This window comes from Ambystoma mexicanum, chromosome 3p (genome assembly GCF_040938575.1).
Source record: "Ambystoma mexicanum isolate Mex_15411 chromosome 3p, UKY_AmexF1_1, whole genome shotgun sequence".
In the NCBI taxonomy this organism is placed as follows: Eukaryota; Metazoa; Chordata; class Amphibia; order Caudata; family Ambystomatidae; genus Ambystoma; species Ambystoma mexicanum.
This window is the reverse complement of record NC_090925.1, coordinates 245,481,803-245,500,001: the sequence shown is the minus strand read 5'-3', so window position 1 is coordinate 245,500,001 and position 18,199 is coordinate 245,481,803. Positions and strand designations below refer to the sequence as shown.

Here is an 18,199-nt window from a genome sequence, read left to right as displayed (position 1 = left end):
TTTATCAATGATCACAAAATAGATTCCCCTAACAAGTTTCAAAACTCACCGGCACTGTGCCAACATTTATCAATTTTTCAAGAAGCAGAAAGTCCACTTTAAAAAAGAATCCCTTCAAAATAATATTAATAGTACACTGTTCCCTCCCCCTTTGATCTGACTCCGATTTAGGGTTGGCCAAACATACATTATAGAATATTTGTTTTTTGTCGTTGTTGTGTGGTTTCTTGATCACTCCTGAGATTGAGGGACTCTGATACACGTACCAAAAGGCACTTTTCCAAAAAAAGACTTTTTTTGTTTCTGTTTTTTTCTGTTTCTTTTCTTTAGTTTTTTTTCTTTTTCTTTTTTTTTTTATAAACGGTGCTTTCTGTTCTAAGAAAAATTCAAGTTAAGACAAGAGTGCCTGCCACTCTTTTTAAGTTGCAATGCGGATAAAACAAGCGAGTTCCCTGCTGGCACCGATAAAACAAAATAGGACAAAAATGGTAACAAAAAATCAAAGTGAAAAATAAAAATCTGAAAGGCAGCAGAGACAAGAAGCATTCATGCCAGACAGCTCAATGGTCCAAGAAGGAACTGAAAAGAATGGGGTCAAATTGATCTACTCAGCGATTCCGAACACCACTAAAAATAATACAGTCAGCAGGGCGCTGGCGCTTTGTACAAGTCTCTTATCCTGTTGTTCCTGTTTGGTCAGGTGGGGAACGCTAGTCGAGGTGCGTCAGTGTGGGGTGCTAGTCAGCATCCCCGCCACCATACATGTCCGCCAGTTTCTTAAATCGGGGTCCCCACTCGTTCAAGAAGTCGTAGTCCTGGTCGCCGGAGCTGGAGGAGTTGAGGGAGCTCACGGAGCCCGCAGTGGATCCACTCCCTTCGTAGTCGAAGACCAGCAGCGAGTCGTACGGCGGCGCCGTAGGGTCATTATCCGCCGCTCTTAGGCCCTGCGAGTACAAAAGACAGTGTTAGCAGAGGCCCAGGAGCCTTAGCATGCCGCGTATGTCAAGACACAGGTGTCATTGTATGTTTTTATTGTTTATGGTACATTACATACCTTTACAATATTACATCTTATAAAAAACAGAGAAAAGAAACAGATTCATCATTAAAAGACAGAAGTAGGCTAAATGCGCCTGGTGCAGGGATCTGTGGGTAACCTTCTCACCAGGTGGGTGGATCCCCCAGGGACGAATCTGCATTTCATCAACAATAATAGATATATCTCCCTTTAAGCAGGAAGTGGTATTCTCCGTTTGAAATGTGTATATAAGCCTCACTGTGGGCATTAGTGAGCGCCCCTAGGATGCCTATGAATGCTCTCAATCGGTGGTCCTGTTTTGCCCAAAGTCCTAATTTGGGCAGGGTAGTAAGTCCTGAACCGCCATCTAGTCCCAGAAACCCAAGGGTCCTGGCCCACAAGGCCTCCAGGTGGGCAGCCACCTGGAGGTTCCTGTGGAACAGGAGCAAAGCACAATAAAGTGGCCACCACTTTGTAGAATCCACACTAAATTCAATAGTAAGAGTAAAGAACAAATTCTCTGGTTTTGAATAAAATAGAAAAATGTTCAGGAGCTGGCTGTGACAAGTCTGGAGACACCCTGACTCTGAAAAACACATGTGAAGCAGGCCAAACAGCCGCTCTCTGTTGATCCCAACCTGGATTGTAGAATTATAACAAAACTTCAGAAAGCTTCATATCTGTGGTTGCTCAATGCATAAATGGAGTATCCAAAAAAGTACAAATCTTCAAAAGAAATGAGTCTTTGTTGTGTTTCAAAATCAATGGTTTATAAAAGGAATTATCTCAAAGAAAAGTCACTAATGGTTTCTTAGTGAGGAGGCGGCTAACAGGTCTTTTATGTGAAACAGACTCAATATGCCAATGCATTTCGGAGATTCATCTCCTTCGTCAGGGCCAGTCTATTACATTGCAAATAAATTGAATACACGAAAACTAAAAAATAACACATCAATATGATAAATGGTAAAGGAAATGGTAACATACCGAACGTGGACAGTTTCAGTTAGGCGTTGAGTGCCGGAAAGAAAAGGCAATGTCATATATCATCCATGCACAGGCAAGAAGATTTTCCTCAAAACTTTTGGCACTTGCGATAGCGCCAACATCATCTATGGCATCAAGTGCCCATGTGGGAAATACTATGTGGGGCAATCCACTAGAACAGCCAAAACACGTTGGAATGAACACCGCTCTTGCATTCGCAATGCAAACACTAACTCTGCAGTGGCTCGCCATTGGGCCGAAAAGGGCCACAACTTAACACAAGTCAGGTTTCTGATCTTAGAGGTTTTGTCTAAAAATGAACCACACGAAGACTTGGGCTTACGGCTCAACAGAAGAGAAACTTTTTGGATCGATAAACTGGGCAGCCTGACTCCAAACGGTTTTAACAAGGAGATTAATTACCATTGTTTCATTTGAAATGTAGAGTTGTGCTTGTTGTACTCTCAAGTATACTGTTTTGATCCATGTTGCATTTCGGTTCTTTTGCGACTATATTGGTACATCAGGATACCATATGGACTAACTTTCATATATGGTCAACAATTGACTTCCATTATGCGAACTTTTTAGCATCTTTATCATTAGTATCTAATATTGTGTCTCCCAACAATTTGTTTTCACACCACTCCCCTTGAGAGGTGTCTCTGCATATAAGACCTTTCATACTATTAGCAAAGCGGTATTAATAGCACCATTGTCGCAAATCTCGGACCTTCTGTCTGGGACCCAAGGTGCCCCCCATGGGTGGCACCGCCCGTGACATCGGTGCCCATTCCAACATCATGACATAGTTCTTTATGTGTTTAATTCCCCATCAGCATTTTATGGGAGCATAGTATGAATATTTTGCAGATACTGTTTAGTTTTGTTAATATTGGAAGTAACTGTCATTTGCTTTTATATATACATTTTCATCGTATATCCTCAAGTTATGTGTTTGTTCTATTTCTATGCTTTCTTCTATCTTTTCTTTTTTTCTCACACACCCACCATCATTTGTAACAAGATAGCAGACATTCACATAAATGTTCGTTTTTTCTTATTAACACCCGGTGTCCGCATTAGCAGCTTTTCTTTTCAGACTCTGCATCGCGCCATTTCCAAACGCGATGCAGTCACGTGGTATTAAAGAGTACCGTTGCGTTAGCAACGGTTAAACAAGGCAATCCACGGCTACGCTCACGCGTCTGCCCTGGATAGGATATCTGACAGAGACATCTTTTCTTGCAAGGTACGCCTGAAACGTATTGATCCTCAACTAGGCACTTGCCCATGATTCTTGTAACTGACTACTTTCCTGTTTTCATATTCATCTGTAGAACGGCAGGATTTTCTGCCCTGTTTACCCTCGAGTGTTCACTACGAGCGCTCCTCATTGATACACGCATGGCTACAGGTCTTCACCTGTTCAACATAAGGCTTTTACACGCCACAGGTAAAAGAAATACAATCTCCTTCCTTTGCACAACAATATGCATTTGATTTGTTTCTTACACCCTTTTACCTCTTTTCTTTCCGGCACTCAACGCATAACTGAAACTGTCCATGTTCGGTATGTTACCATTTCCTTTACCATTTATCATATTGATGTGTTATTTTTTAGTTTTCGTGTATTCAATTTATTTGCAATGTAATAGACTGGCCCTGACGAAGGAGATGAATCTCCAAAATGCATTGGCATATTGAGTCTGTTTCCATGAAAGACGTGTTAGCAGACTCCTCACTAAGAAACCATTAGTGACTTTTCTTTGAGATAATTCCTTTTATAAACCATTGATTTTGAAACACAACAAAGGCTCATTTCTTTTGAAGATTTGTACGTTTTTGGATACTTCATTTATGCATTGAGCAACCACAGATATGAAGCTTTCCGACGTTTTGTCATAATTCTACAACCCATGTTGGGATCAACAGAGAGAGGCTGTCTGGCTAGGTTTTTTACCCAGTCTCCTGCTTCACAGGTCTGTGGAAAAGGCACAGCTTTGGGACGTGCTTATTTTCTACCTCTTATCAGTAAAGAGGCATCAATGCTTTCTATTTCTCCCCTTTTGCATCGGCCCAGCATTAAAGGTGTTTCAACGTTCCATAAACTTTCTCTTAGTGAAATGATGGATACGTTCTTGATTCTCTGAAGTTGTGGACATGGCAACATATACAGACTATTGAAACTAACTGACAATAGAAACTAACTGACAAATAGCAAGGGGCGTAGAGCATCCACTCTTGGCAATGTGAAGCATCCCTTTGCCTAGGGTCATGGATGTAGGACGCAAAGCAGCCGTGGCAGTGGGCATGGTACTAGAGGTCTCAAACACATATGTGCAGGAACGGTGTAACTGGCCTGGGTATCAGAAGTTACAAACACGCATGAGCAAGAAGGTCCAACTAAAGAGAGCATGGTTACCCTTCCTTTAGACCAGGGCCTGGTTAAGGGTCGATCGAAATGTGCAGCCGGACAGGGACGCAAATAATAAAGGATGCCCGGGGGCTCACTGCTTCGCTCCTTAAGCTGACCCTGTGCTGAAGTCGGAGTGCATGTGCTCAGATTTCAGAAAGTAACATTCTAGATGCAGTGAGGTGCTCTGCAGCGCCACACTGCAGCTAGGGTGTTACCTTCCGTCTGGCCCAACTGCCCAACTGCGCATAACAGTAAAACAGGAACCTCTCCCTGCTTCTTGGTTCCTGTCTGTGTAGTGGAGGATGGTGCATGGGAGTCGGCTGCCAGAGCAGAGGCCTTCCTGGGGAAGAAGAATTCGGGTCTGGAGCACATAAGAAAAAAACATGTTTGTGTGTGTTCGTGCTGCACGTTTATTATGTATGTGTGTGCATGCCAGCGTGTGTTATGTAATGTGTGTATGAATGAGTGTGTCTATGGTGTATGGGGGGCTGGGTGTGCGTGTGAATGGTTTGAGTAAATGACAGAGTGAATTTTGTGTGAATGGGTGCACGCATGTGCTTGTGTTTGGCCGCCTGCGGAGGAACTCATTTTGAATCATGGGGAGTGAGGTGGCATAATGACACTGCACTTTTTTAATGGCCATCCATCCTCGATAAAGCAAGCATGTTATGTGCTATTATGTGGCTAGACTGGCATTTTAGTGCAGCCAGTCTTGCCATTTTCTACTGTGGCGTGACATTTTTTAGGGAATCTATGATAAAGCAAGCCTGTTGTGTTATTATGTGGCTAGACTGGCATTTTAATGTAGCCAGTCTCGTTGTTTTTTATTGTGGCATTGCATTTTTATTCTGGGTCTATTATGGGCGTGTGGGCCAGAATGGTGGGGGTGGGCACACACAGAAATCTTGCACAGGGCGTTGGGAGACCTGGGGCTGGCACTGCAATAGACCAGTGCTAGGCAGGCGACGATGTTCGGTCTAACATTCCCATGATCTCTCACAATTGACTATGCTGTTTATGGCTCGTGGGAGTCGAAGGAAAACATCTTGAAGGCTGCATGAACATGTTTGCTTATGAACCCTGGTGGGTTAACCACTTGCAATGGAGTGGCACATGTATGTTTGTGACCTTTGGGACCATGCCCACTTACACTCAGAGCTATGGGAGCAGGGATGACACAAACAATATGTTGAGCTCATCAGCAAGAGATTGATATGGACGACCAGTGCCAGAGATATGGCTCCAGTGGTCATTGACACACTCTTAAAAGTGGTTTAATTTGGTGGGGTAGTGAAGGCCAAAGGCTCACTTGTACAGCTGGAGTGCAAAGGGGCAAGGGTGGCAGAGGTCACAAATACACATGTGCAGGCAAAAGAGGGCACAGCGCTGGGAGTCACATATGCTGCCCCTGTCTAAGTGGGAATGGTGCTGGGAGTTTTGTATGCACAGCTCCCATTTAAGTGGGCACGGGAATGGAGGCCACATATACTGCTCCTGTGTACGAGGACATGGCACAGTCAGCCACACATTTCCCTGTCCGGGGGAGCATGGCATGAGAGGTTACATATTTGGTCCTGTGTAAGAGGTCATGGCGCTGGCTGTCACCTAAATTGTTCCTGTGTAGGGGGTATGGTAGAGCAGGCCACATATTGGCTCGGGAGGTTAGCTTAGCGGCAACATGCTCGCCTTGGAAGCAAGACGACGCAGAGCAACATAGGTTTGATCCCCGGGTCCGCGCTTAGAAACCTCTGGGTATTAAGCGCATTATAAATAACCTATCATATCATATCATACTGCTACTGGGTAAAAGGGCTTAGTGTGGGTTGCCCCATATGCAATTCTTGCTCAAGAAGGCATGGTGCTGGGGCCACATCTACTGATCCTGTGCAGGAGGGCAGGGCTCTGCTACTTTGCGCAAGGACCACTAAAAGGCAGGATGTACAGATGCAATGACACGCATGCCTCGCTAATAAGGTCCCACGTGGCATAACTTGAATTGCATCCCCAAAAGCCTTATTCATTTCTTGATAACATAAATAATGAATGAAATTCCCAATGGCATACCACATCAACAATGTCCCTGATGGCATGCCAAGGGTGTAAAGTCCCCAATGGAAGACCAAAATAACTAGAGCCCAGGTGGGCTAACTTAATGATAACGTTACTGATGGAACAGCCCATTAATACAACCCTGTGGTACCTGGTTAGTGAAGCCCCAATGTTAAAATATGTGTACACATCCCCTGATGGAACACCCCATCAGCGAAGACCTCAATGCACACCGTGTTAATAAAGTCTAGCAAGGAATAGCTCATTCACTATGTCTGCAATGGAATATCCTGATAATTAAGTATATTTCCTAATGAAGTCCACAGTGGCATACATCATTAACAGAGTCCCAAAGGCCATACAGGTCCAAAAAAGCATGCCTCAATTTTAGGGTCCCCAATGACACATTGCATTAGTAAAGTTTTTTCTGCATTGCATACTTTGTTCATAAAATCCACAGTGACATAATCATTAATAATGTCCTCAAAGGCATACCTCATTAAAGGGTCAGAGTGGAATAGTTCAATAAATAAAACACAATGGCATGCCTAATTGATAAGGTTCCTGAAGCAAAGCACGCAAAGAAAGCTCCCAATGGTATTCCCCATTGACAAAGTCCCCAATGGCAAAGCATGCAAATAAAGTTCTGAAATGACATACCTCATTGATAATATTCCTGATAGTGCACCTCATTGATATAGTCCCTATTAGCATGCCACTCTAAGAAACTTCCCAATGGCATGCCTTGTTGATAAAAGCCTCCATGGCATACCACATTAAGAAAGTGCCCAAATGGCATACTTTATTGATAAAGTCCCCAATGGCATGCCATGCTAGGAAAGTTTCCAGATGGCATACCCAATTGATAAAGTCCCTGATGGCATGCCATGCTAAGAAAGGTTCCAGGTGGCATACCCCATTGATCAAGTCCCTGATGGCATACCATGCTAAGAAAGATTCCAGGTGGCATACCTCATTGATCAAGTCCCCAATGGCATGCCATGCTAAGAATCTTCCCAGCTGGCATACCCCATTGATAAAGTCCCTGATGGCATGCCATGCTAAGAAAGATTCCAGCTGACATACCTCATTGATCAAGTCCCCAATGGCATGCCATGCTAAAAATCTTCCCAGCTGGCATACCCCATTGATAAAGTCCCTGATGGTATGCCATGCTAAGAAAGTTTCCAGGTGGCATACCCCATTGATAAAGTCCCAATAGCATGCCATGCTAAGAATCTTCCCAGCTGGCATACCCCATTGATAAAGTCCCTGATGGCATGCCATGCTAAGAAAGATTCCAGCTGGCATACCTCATTGTTAAAGTCCCCATAGCATGCTATGCTAGAAAAGTTCCCAAATAAAGTACATCACTGATGAAGTCTGATTGCACGTCACACTAAAAATATTCCCAATTAAACATCTCATTGATAAAGTTCCCAGTGTCATAGAATGAAAAGAATACTCCCATATGGCATACCTCATTGATAAGGTCCCAGGTGAATCCCTTCTTTAAAGAGTTCCCTATGGAACAGTACCTTTATGACGTTACGTGTGGCGTACCACGCAGCACATCACATACAGTCCCTATGTTAGTGAAGCCTGCAATGTCGTACCTCATTAATAAAGTCCCCGATGTCCCCTGGATGTGGGACCACTGGCCTCACTGGATACTGCGGCTCAGAAGCGATGGGCCTTTCATCCACCCGTCGGACCCCATTGGCTTTGTTCAACACGTGATCCATCGTCTCTGGCTGCTGAAGTTGGCTGAGGTCATAATCCTGTAAAAAGTGAGAGGGAGAGATTGAATCACGAAGGAGCTTCACTTTTTCAAATCGAAAACTGTGTTTAATTTTTAATGATTTTTTTTTCTCAAAGGTGCTTGTGGGTGTTTCATTCTGTTGTGGTCAGGGGACTGCAGCGTGCCACGCCGTCTATGCGCAGTTAAATGTGGGACACATTCTTTTTCAGTGATACAATTACAAATACTCCAGTAGGACATTCCTATGCACAGCTTTGCATCACACACCTTAGTGCAGTTTCGCATGCCTCACTGTGTGTAACCTTCCATTCAGTGGGTGATGTGTCTTACATGCACAATTCAGTGTGACACCCGTCATATGTATGTTTAAGAGTTACACACCTATCCACAACCCGACTCCATCCTCCCTGCTACCCCCCACACACAAAGGCCCTCATTACAACCCCGGCGCTAAACCATGGCGCTATTAGCACCATGGTTGGTGCCGGTGTTGTAACGAGTCCGCCATGGTGGAATGGGGAAATACCACCCCATTCCAAGGTTGGCGGGGCGGTATTTCCCCTTTCCACCATGGCCCTTCCCCATTCCCATTTTCGCCCCATAGGGCTCAATGGGACTGGGGAAGGCGCTAAGTACGGTAATTAGCACCGAGGTCCCTTTGCGGCACCCTACTTTAACAGCTGGTAAAACCAGCCGTTAGGGTCGGGTCCCGCAAAGGGACCTCGTAATCAGGCGTTAAGGGTTTAAAGGCACCGACATCTTTTACGGCGCCGTTAAACCCTTAACGCCAGGGTCGTAATGACCCCCCAAGACATACGCGCACACATGCATTTACACATGTACACACTAGAGAGCAGAACTCTCTGGGCCCAATTCCAAAACACGTTATCTGCGCATCTCAAGGTAACATAAATGACGTGTATTGATGAGTGTGGCACATCATCTATGATGTGGGCTTTAATGACAGCCCCAGCATGACAAAAGGAAAGGCCAGGTAAGGCCCCACTGTGGGATACATCAGTCTAATGGGAAAAGACAGACTGGAATATACATGCTTGCCCAAACCTTAACACAGCAATGGGGCCTAGTGAATGCAAAATGCGTGCCTTGCTGAAAATGACACCATGAACAGTGTATCATGGAAAATATGTGTCTTGCTGAAAGGTGACACAGGGATTATGTGAAGATGGAAAAGGCAGATTGTTGGTTGAGAGACAAAAAGTGGCATTTGTCATTGAAACTGCCACACATGAAAATGCTGTGCACCCTGAAAATGAAGCAACACAGGAACTGACATTATGTCGAATGGGAATTCGAGTGCATTTTGCAGCTGAAGGTCCAATACATGGAGTTAAAAATGTTGCTAAGGGTGAACATGCACATGGTAAATGACAAAATGAACAGCAGGATTTTATTTCTGTTGCCCCATTAATAAACTACTGCTGTGCAAAAAGAAAGACACTGATTTAAAAGGGCCTTGCATGTACTTAGAAGTCCAAGAACAAAATAAAGAAATTGATGTTACATGCAAAGAAGGGTTCTCTGACACTGATACTGCAATGTCAAGAGGCATGTGCATTTCACAAAAAGGAAAAATGTTGCCAAGAACGAATCTATTATGATGATCAGGTGAACAGTGATGTGCAAAAATGTTGAAAATAATAGGAAGGCCTCATGTCTAAAAAAAGATATTGTGACAAGTAAAGTACAGAATTCTGGTCAGTGGCGCTAACTTCAAAACAGAGATTCAAACTGTCTTCCACCATGGCCGTCTGCTGTGCTCCTTATCGGGAAGGGAGATCTATTTGAAGCTTCTGCATGCTTGATATTTATGACAGGCCAAACAGGGCTGGCCTGGGTGGGTGAAAATGGCAAAAAATATAAACTATTAGATCAGAATTGTGGTCAACTCAAAATAGAAATGACAGAGGGAAAATGCCAGCACAGCCTCCTGATGTCAGAGACCATCTGGTGACATAGATACCATCTCTGTAGTGTCTATTAGCTCAGCTTTGGCTCCTCCAGAGCGATTGAGCATTTTTATTGCAGGCTAAACCAACATTCAGCCCAGAGATTTCAGATACTCTGAATCACATGTTTTGGGGGAAATGAGACCAAGAATCAAAAACGAAACTGAAAATATATGTAAAAATATGTAGTCATTGACTGACATTACAGATGTCATTTTATTTAATAACTTTGAGACTGTGATACATACAGAGTTGTGACAGATCTCAGTTTAAAGCTGTTGTCAAGGTGGTGAGGCCATTTGTATCTGAATCTGAATTTTGATAGCCCTGGAACAACCTCAAAGGGGTTTCTAGCTGCCCTGAAAATGTTAGAAATCTGAAAGTTAGGGAGCTAATGAGTTAATGGTTTAGTAAATTAAATATCTGATTAGGAAGTTTCATGTTCCCAACTATGTTAGTTTTTGCATAAAGGGCTAAAAACCATAGCTCGCCATTGCAATAACCTGCCGAAATGAAAGTAACCTCCACCAATTTGTCATGAGTATGGAAACATTAATATCTATATAGTATGGCATTTCTGTCAGTAGGTTACTAAAACTTCCCCTGTAGGGACATTTTGAGGGGAAAAGTTGTCATGAAAAAAATTGCAAATGATACAAGGTGAGCAACTCTCCACTTCACTTCAATCAGGGGACCCCAAGGGCCTATCAGCACAGAGAAGGGTTGGCTCTGGGGAGGAAGAAGAGAGGATAATCTTCCAATGAAAAGGTTAGCACCACTAAACTGGCATCTACTGATTGTAATAATTGAAGGTGTGGCTTATAAATTAAAAAGCACTTGCTCTGTTTCAACTCCCCTTACCCAAGTTCAAGACAGTTCCACAAAGTCTTGGGGTTCCCTTCCCCAAGTTCAAGACAATACAGTTTCAAAAGGGTCTCGAGGTTTTCATCCTCAAGACAACACCAAAGTTCTAAGGTCTCAGGTTTCCCTTTCCAAAGACTTCAGCTTTCCAACTTGTACTTATAGTCTCAATCTCACAATATTCAAAAACAGTTCCAGGTCAACTTTATACTTCGTTGGGTTTCTTAACAGTTCATTCCAAATGATTTCTTTAATGGGACTGGAAACCATCTTATCTCAAAATCACGACGGATTGGGACACTCGATATTATCCAACTAATGAAGCTCTTACTTCTGTGGCCTTCTCGCGGCTTGCCCGCCACTAGGCACCACAGCTTCTTGGGGTTGCTTGCCAGCATCCTGTCTCTCCTGCAGGACCCACCTCGGCTGCCTCCTGGTACGCAGAATTCTCCCTTCAGGCCTGCAACGATCGGTCCGACGTTTGCCCTGATGGTCGTCTCTACACACTTGTCGCCTCCACCTTTTATACACCTGCAACTTGACAAGTTGCAGGTGTGAGTCCACAATTTCAATTGCCTGGTCATAATTAGTTGAGCACTCAGGACATGCCAGACCCTTGCAACAGTCTGGAGGCCTCTTCCTCGTCTCAGTATTAGAGTTGTGAAATTACTTGCTAGTGTTCACTGCTCCTAGTCGTCTCTTCCTTGTCCAAGTACTATAATGGTTTAAATGAGGGGAAATGAGGGAGATGGTTTGCAACAGCCCACAAAGGCAGGGGGGGGAGATGTTGGTAAAAGCGGGATACCATGTCTCGCCTGTGGATGTCCTCTCCCCAATCCCCCAGGACCCTCCACTCAGGTGATCCTCCCTTGAATCTTAACTCCCAGGGTCAGGATCCAAAAACGATGGCCTTTCCCTGGCCACCTGAGAAGAGGATATCCTCAGGTTTCTCACAAGTGAAACCCAGTGTAATTCTCCATTGCAAAATGTACACTCACCCCTGAGAGGGAGTAAGTGGCCCTATTAGTAGGACGATTTTTGGATTGCTTTTGGGGTGAAGAAAGAGAAATTCTATCAGTACAAAATATCATCACAGTCTGTGATTCAAAACTGCAAGCATTTGTAAGTGCGCAGAGAAACCCCATGTATCAAGCCTTATACATACAATATGTCAAAGCTTTTAAAACCGAAACTGTGCTTTGTTTTCAATCTAAACTGTATCAAGTACTATTCACCTGTTTATTGTTGAAGTTTTGTTTGGTGCCACAGAGAAAGTGGCGTGTGTAACCAGTAAAGGAAATTATTAATTCACCTTATACTATAAATAAATATATATTCTCTCTATGCCCTGGCCTGCTTCTTGGCTCATTCTTGGCACAGGGGGAGGGATCTACATGGCGCTATAAGAGTCAAACATAGGGCTATTGAATCCTAAATAAATGGTGTAGTGTGGGCTTTCTTAATTGGGGGTGAAGGAACTCCCTATGTTACGCATAATCTCCCAATATATCATTACAAAGAGCAATACAGTGTTACACATTAGTGGCACACATTATCTACACAGCTCAGTTTGACACACCTAAGCACAGTTTAGTATGATGCATACCTTATGCATGATTTAGTTTGACACACCATCTGCTCAGTTCAGTGACATACACATTCTTTGCAAGGTAGCGTGACACCCCTTCTAGGCTCAGCACAGTGTGACACACCATCAATGCACAATTCTATTCTTTTTCAAGGAGAGAGATGTGGGCCCAGAGCAGCCAATGCTTCTTTCGGTATGACTGCCTCTGAGCTAATGTCCGGTGCTGCCTGCATACACAGCCAGCATTTGTGAGTGTGCTGCGCATGCAGAGCTAGCACAGTTAGACACGTGTCTGACAGAATTACTTTGAACCATGCATTGTCTTTGTAATACCTTGCAGCTAAATAAATCAAGACAGAGACATCACATCTATTCACCTTGTCCAGCCCCAAAGCATCATTATAATAAAAATAATATGTAAAATAAGGTTAGAAAAACTCTAGGAGACCACGTTGTGAATGCTCCTTAACTGATGTCAGAACTCCACCCTGAGAGTCCTATCACCTAAACCCATCTTGGTGGTTTTTGGACCAAAATGAGTCCCTGGCAAAATCCTGTGGGGGCCGGCACAGGACCCAGTCTAGTAGCCTCAGAGCCATCTTAATGGGTGCCAATCCTAGCGGACGACAATTGCAGTTTGCACTTTCTTTCAACAACTGTTTTTTAGTTTGCGCTTTTAGGTGTCGCTTGCGACACCTCTAAGCAGTGACGTATTTAGGCTTTATGCTGCCCTAGGCCCAATTAAGTGCATTCCCCCCCAAACTTTGCTTCACCTCTGCCACACTCTGCACCTTCACCAGATTCCGTCCCTTCGACAAACATCTATCCGCGTTTTCCAAACTACGCCCCTGCACCCCTGACCCTTAACATTCATGTGTGGGAAGCAACAGCATTCCTCCCAGCTGCACAATGCAGGCACCTTTTATAACAAATGAAGTGGTACATACTGTTTACATCATTGCTGTTTGCGCGATTGTTCAAGATACCCAATGCTCCAAGAGTAAAACTCAGCAATGGATCGGGTGTTTCAGCACAATAGTACCTTTGTGGGTGTGGTTTAGGATATGCATCTTGCCAGTTTGCGTTTAAGGTAATTTATAAGGTGGAGCTCTCCATACAGTTGGTTGGACTGTAGAATACATAGGAATATTTTGAGATTTGTCGGTATTGATATAGATGTCCTGCCGTCGTTTGAAGAGTAGTACCCAAATTGTCCGTTTCCAAATTAATGTATGGTAAATCTGGCCGAATTCGGCCAGTACCATTCTGTTAATGACTCCAATCAAGCATTTCCACTAGGTCAGTGCCTTGTCTGGGATTGCTCAAGGGAAGCCCTTATTTATATATTTTTATGACACGTTATACTCTGGATGATAAACCCTTATATAACGTGTCATAAAAATATATAAATAAGGGCTTCCCTTGAGCAATCCCAGACAAGGCACTGACCTAGTGGGAATGCTTGATTGGAGTCATTAACAGAGTGGGGGCTCGTCCGGGATTCTGGATTAGATCTATCACTTGTGCAGATTAATACAGTGTGCTAACTGACAGAATATATAAATTCTGTTGGATAACCACGCCGTGTTACACTGTAAAAACACCCCTCAAAGGAACGCTCTAAGGAAACGGTCTGTTTTGCAAAATAAAATACAAACTTCTGTAAGTCAGGAAGGAAATCAAGTTCCAGAATGACGACTTTGGTAGATATCAAAATAGCCAGAGAACACCTCTTACATAAGCTATTTGTGAGAGTTGAGTGGGCTCATCAGGACCAGGCAGTCTGGTTGCAGGCAATCGCACCCCAGATCACTGAAACAGGGTCAGATACATGGAGAGATCAGGGTCCCTTACATGTGGCCCTGAGTGAACTATATATGGCCCCTAAGGCCAAGGATGAGCACAACAAGATTTCCAGGGTAGCGGCATATTTATATTTACATATAGGAGCCATACAGGACAAATGTGCTGAAGGCCAAGATCTGGCAAATAGGCAACTGATGGCATTAGAGAAGGCCCAATCTGACCTGGTCTCTTCTGAGCAGTGGCTGCAGAGGACCCAGAAGTCAGAAAATGATAGTAGGCAGTATATTGTTAAAATAAAGGAGGAAATGTATATCCTGCAACAGGAAAAGTCTGACCAGGATAACAGATTTCTGGCCTTGCAGAAGGAGTACCAAGAAGGTTTGGACGCCATACTGCAGAGCCAGAAAAAGCTGGAGCAACAACTGGACTTCAATAGGGCATGCACAGAGCAGGTAGTCACCCTGCAAAGCCACCTAGATAGGGAGAAAGAGGAAAGCAATACATTGATTTTGAAAGACCTGGATACCCAGGCAGAGTTTGATCAAGAACGCCAGAAAGCTGGTGCCTTTCAAAGGCAGAGGGACGACCTGGCGGCACAGATGCAGGCTCTTAGTCAGGAAAGGGACACCTTAGGCCAGGAAGTCTGCCAATTAAAAGAAAAAAATGAAGGAAATCACCTGGCCCTCCAGGGGCTGGGTGACCTCCAAAAAGAGCATCAGAACTTGTTAGAGCACACCAGGAGGGTGGAAGATGCTCTGGCAAGAAAGGAGCAGGCCAGTAGGGATGGGACTCAGGAGGTAACCCTCCTGCAGCAAAGACTGGCCCAGTATTCCAGGACCAATCAGGAGGCACAGAGAGAGAATGAGGCTCTCTGTCAGCACAATGATAGGCTCCAGCAACAGGTAGCCATGCAGGAGAGACTGATAGAGTCTAGTAAGGCCTTAACTGAGGAACTGAAAGCGCAGGCTCTTGAATTGCAACAGGGAGCAGGGCTGATAGAGATGAAGTTCGCTGGGAAAGGGAAACACCTGAGCATAACCTCAGGAGTCCTAGTACCAGAGGCCTTCATCTCTCCCAGTCCTTGGACTCTGCCACCCCCATGTCCCCTGGCGCACATGAGCACAGGGCCACAGGGAGGGCAGATTACTATCCAGCCAAAAGTATGGGGTTCATAGGCCAGTACCTCCCAGGAATGGATGGGCGGGCATCCGGGTATGGGCACCTAAGCACAGTGCAATTTAGTGGGGAACCCCAGGAGAGTAGGCCCACTAAGGGCATCCTGAAAACCTCCCCCCAGGTAGGTCAGTGGGGGGGTACCCATCAAATCCTGGCAGCAAGGAGGGATCTGAAGACTCCTCTGAGCGGCCAGGACACAGGAGACCAGGTCCCCACATTCTGCCAGTCATTCCCGGGCTCGCAGAAGCCGGGAAAATGTGGAAGATCAGACGGGCACCTCTGGGAGCAGTGCCTCTGAGTCAGAGGATGAGTGGACCAGGGTTACCCGAACCAAAAAGGCCAATAAGGCAAAAAGGGCCTTGCTTAAGGACCCCTTAAAGCAGTTCAAGGCAATAAGGAGTGTCATCACGCCTTATCACAAGAACGCCAAGTATTCTGTTTGGGAACACTTGGAGCTCTATGAGCAAATGATGGAGACTTTCCATTTGAAGCACAGCAGTAGCTGCATTCAGTATGTCAAATGGACATTCTCCCCAGAATACTCCAGTTTCTTTGCGGGGCTGGAGGACCAAAACCATTCAAGATGGTCCACATATAGGGCGGCCATCTTGAAAGATTTTTCTGCTCACCGGAATCCCCAAGAGGCTCTCAAGGCAGCCTACAATTTGCAATGTGGGGAGGATCAGGCCCCACAAGGATTCGTGCAAGAATTGAAGCGTGCCTTTGCGCAGACCACCAGAAGGGTGCGCACGTACAGCAGAGAATTCATCAACACATTTTTCCATGCTCTCCCCAAATACATAAGGACCCAGCTCGTTTGAGATTTTCACGAGAAAAGATCTTTAGACTGGGTCATTGAGCAAGCCACCCGCATCTATGAGGTGCAGAAACCGGTGGAAAATAAGAATCAGCCCAAAAAACCCAAAACCAACAGCACCCCTGCTGTTGCCAAGGTGGCAGAGGTAAAGGTTGCCCCGTTTTAGATTTGGAGATGGGGGGGCCTAAAAACCTGCCTGCACCGAACAATTCACAGCCCAGAAGGCCCTCGGGCCAGTCACAGACAGGGAGTCAAGGAGGTAATCCCACAAATGGGGTCCCTCGCTCCCCTGACTATGTAAGTCCCCGCTACAAGGGAAACAGACCAATCCCGGGTTATGTGTGGACTCCTCCGGCCCAAGGGGGGGGATCCAACCAAGCGCCCAACCCAGGGAACCTCCCTCCGCACTTCAACCCAGGAGGGCAGAAATTCACCAAACACTGGACAGAACTTTTTTTCCCAGGTATCCACCCAATTTCCAAACCCAAAATCATCCATCCTTCTTTCCCCACTTTCCTGAGCCCAGACAACCTAATCCGGGAGAGGGGAGGCCAAGGGTGGAGGGGTACCCAAATCTTCCCAACCCAGGGCACTACCAGAGAAGGGATAGCTACCCTTCCCAGGATCAGCCCAGGGAGAAAGCAGAACCCCGTATCAGCCTGAGCGTGTTTCCCAACTGGAGCGCCAGGTCCAAAATATGGCACGGGATCTGGGTCACATACTGAGGGCTCAACAGAACCCTCAGATGAGCATGCCACCGCAGAATGCCCCAAACTCTGGGCCTGGTGCTCCAGAACAATGACGGGGGCAGCACCCCGATAACCCACCGGTTCCCAGGGAGGAGGAACGAGGGGAAGGGGGGTGTAAAGCCTTGGAGGAAGCTTCCTTCCCCACTTGTAAACAGCCCCTGGAAACCCAGGAACCGGAAACAAAATCTCCTACCCCTGAAAGTCTGCCACCCAAGGAGCAAAGAGGAGGTAGGAGAAACAAAGGCCCCAAACAGACCCATTTTGTGGAGAAGGTACAGGTCTTCCAGTTTGAGGGAGAGGGATCCTCAGAGGATCCTGGGAAAAGGATATTCTCCTTCAGAGATGGCGGAACTCCTCCCAAGGAAAAATGGGTCCCAAAGGATTCCAAGGGATTCCAACCCAGACTGGGGATGTTTCCGCCCATCATTCTATCCCAGAACCAACAAGACCGAAAACCCCTGGTTCAAACCCATCCAGGTGGCTGCCTCCAAAAAGGGGGGGCGGCCCAGAACCGGAACCAGGGGAACCAAAAACCGCATCAATATCCAGTTGCAAACTTTTTCTTTCCGATTCCCATGACTCTCCACAGAATTCTGCCCAAATCTCTTCTCTAGCAATGTCCAAAACTAAAAAATTAGCCCACCAGTTGTCCAAAAATGTGCATTATCTGTGCCTCCTTGAGGAGAAGGAGGGAATATACTATGCCCCGGTACAAGTACAGGGGCAGGGTACAATTTTGGCACTGGTGGACATTGGATCCCAAGCCACCCTTCTGTCCAAAAGGGCCTTTGATTAACTAAATGCAGGAAGGGGGGAGAATTACCGTATTCCTCTCACCTCTCTTCCTGGACAACTCCAGAACTTTGACGGGAAGGAAATTCCCGTCGAGGGGACTGCGGATTTGGACATCAAAATTGGGCGACACAAGGTGAAACACCCGGTCATAGTAGTGACTCTAGAGGGCACCCCTTGTTTACTAGGGAATGACCTCCTGAGA

At 45.4% G+C, this 18,199-nt stretch overlaps 1 protein-coding gene across 1 annotated transcript in view; it reads right to left on the bottom strand.

The window, feature by feature from the left end:
• Positions 1-415: 415 nt before the first annotated feature.
• The window catches only part of CDH4 (cadherin 4), a 964,675-nt gene continuing 946,891 nt past the window's right edge, over positions 416-18,199 (bottom strand). The window contains exons 13-14 of the mRNA XM_069650710.1: positions 8,090-8,254; positions 416-944 (exon numbers count right to left, since the gene is read on the bottom strand). Coding sequence (XP_069506811.1) covers positions 738-944; positions 8,090-8,254 — 372 coding nt within the window. The 3' untranslated portion in view covers positions 416-737. The remainder of the gene's footprint in view (positions 945-8,089; positions 8,255-18,199) is intronic.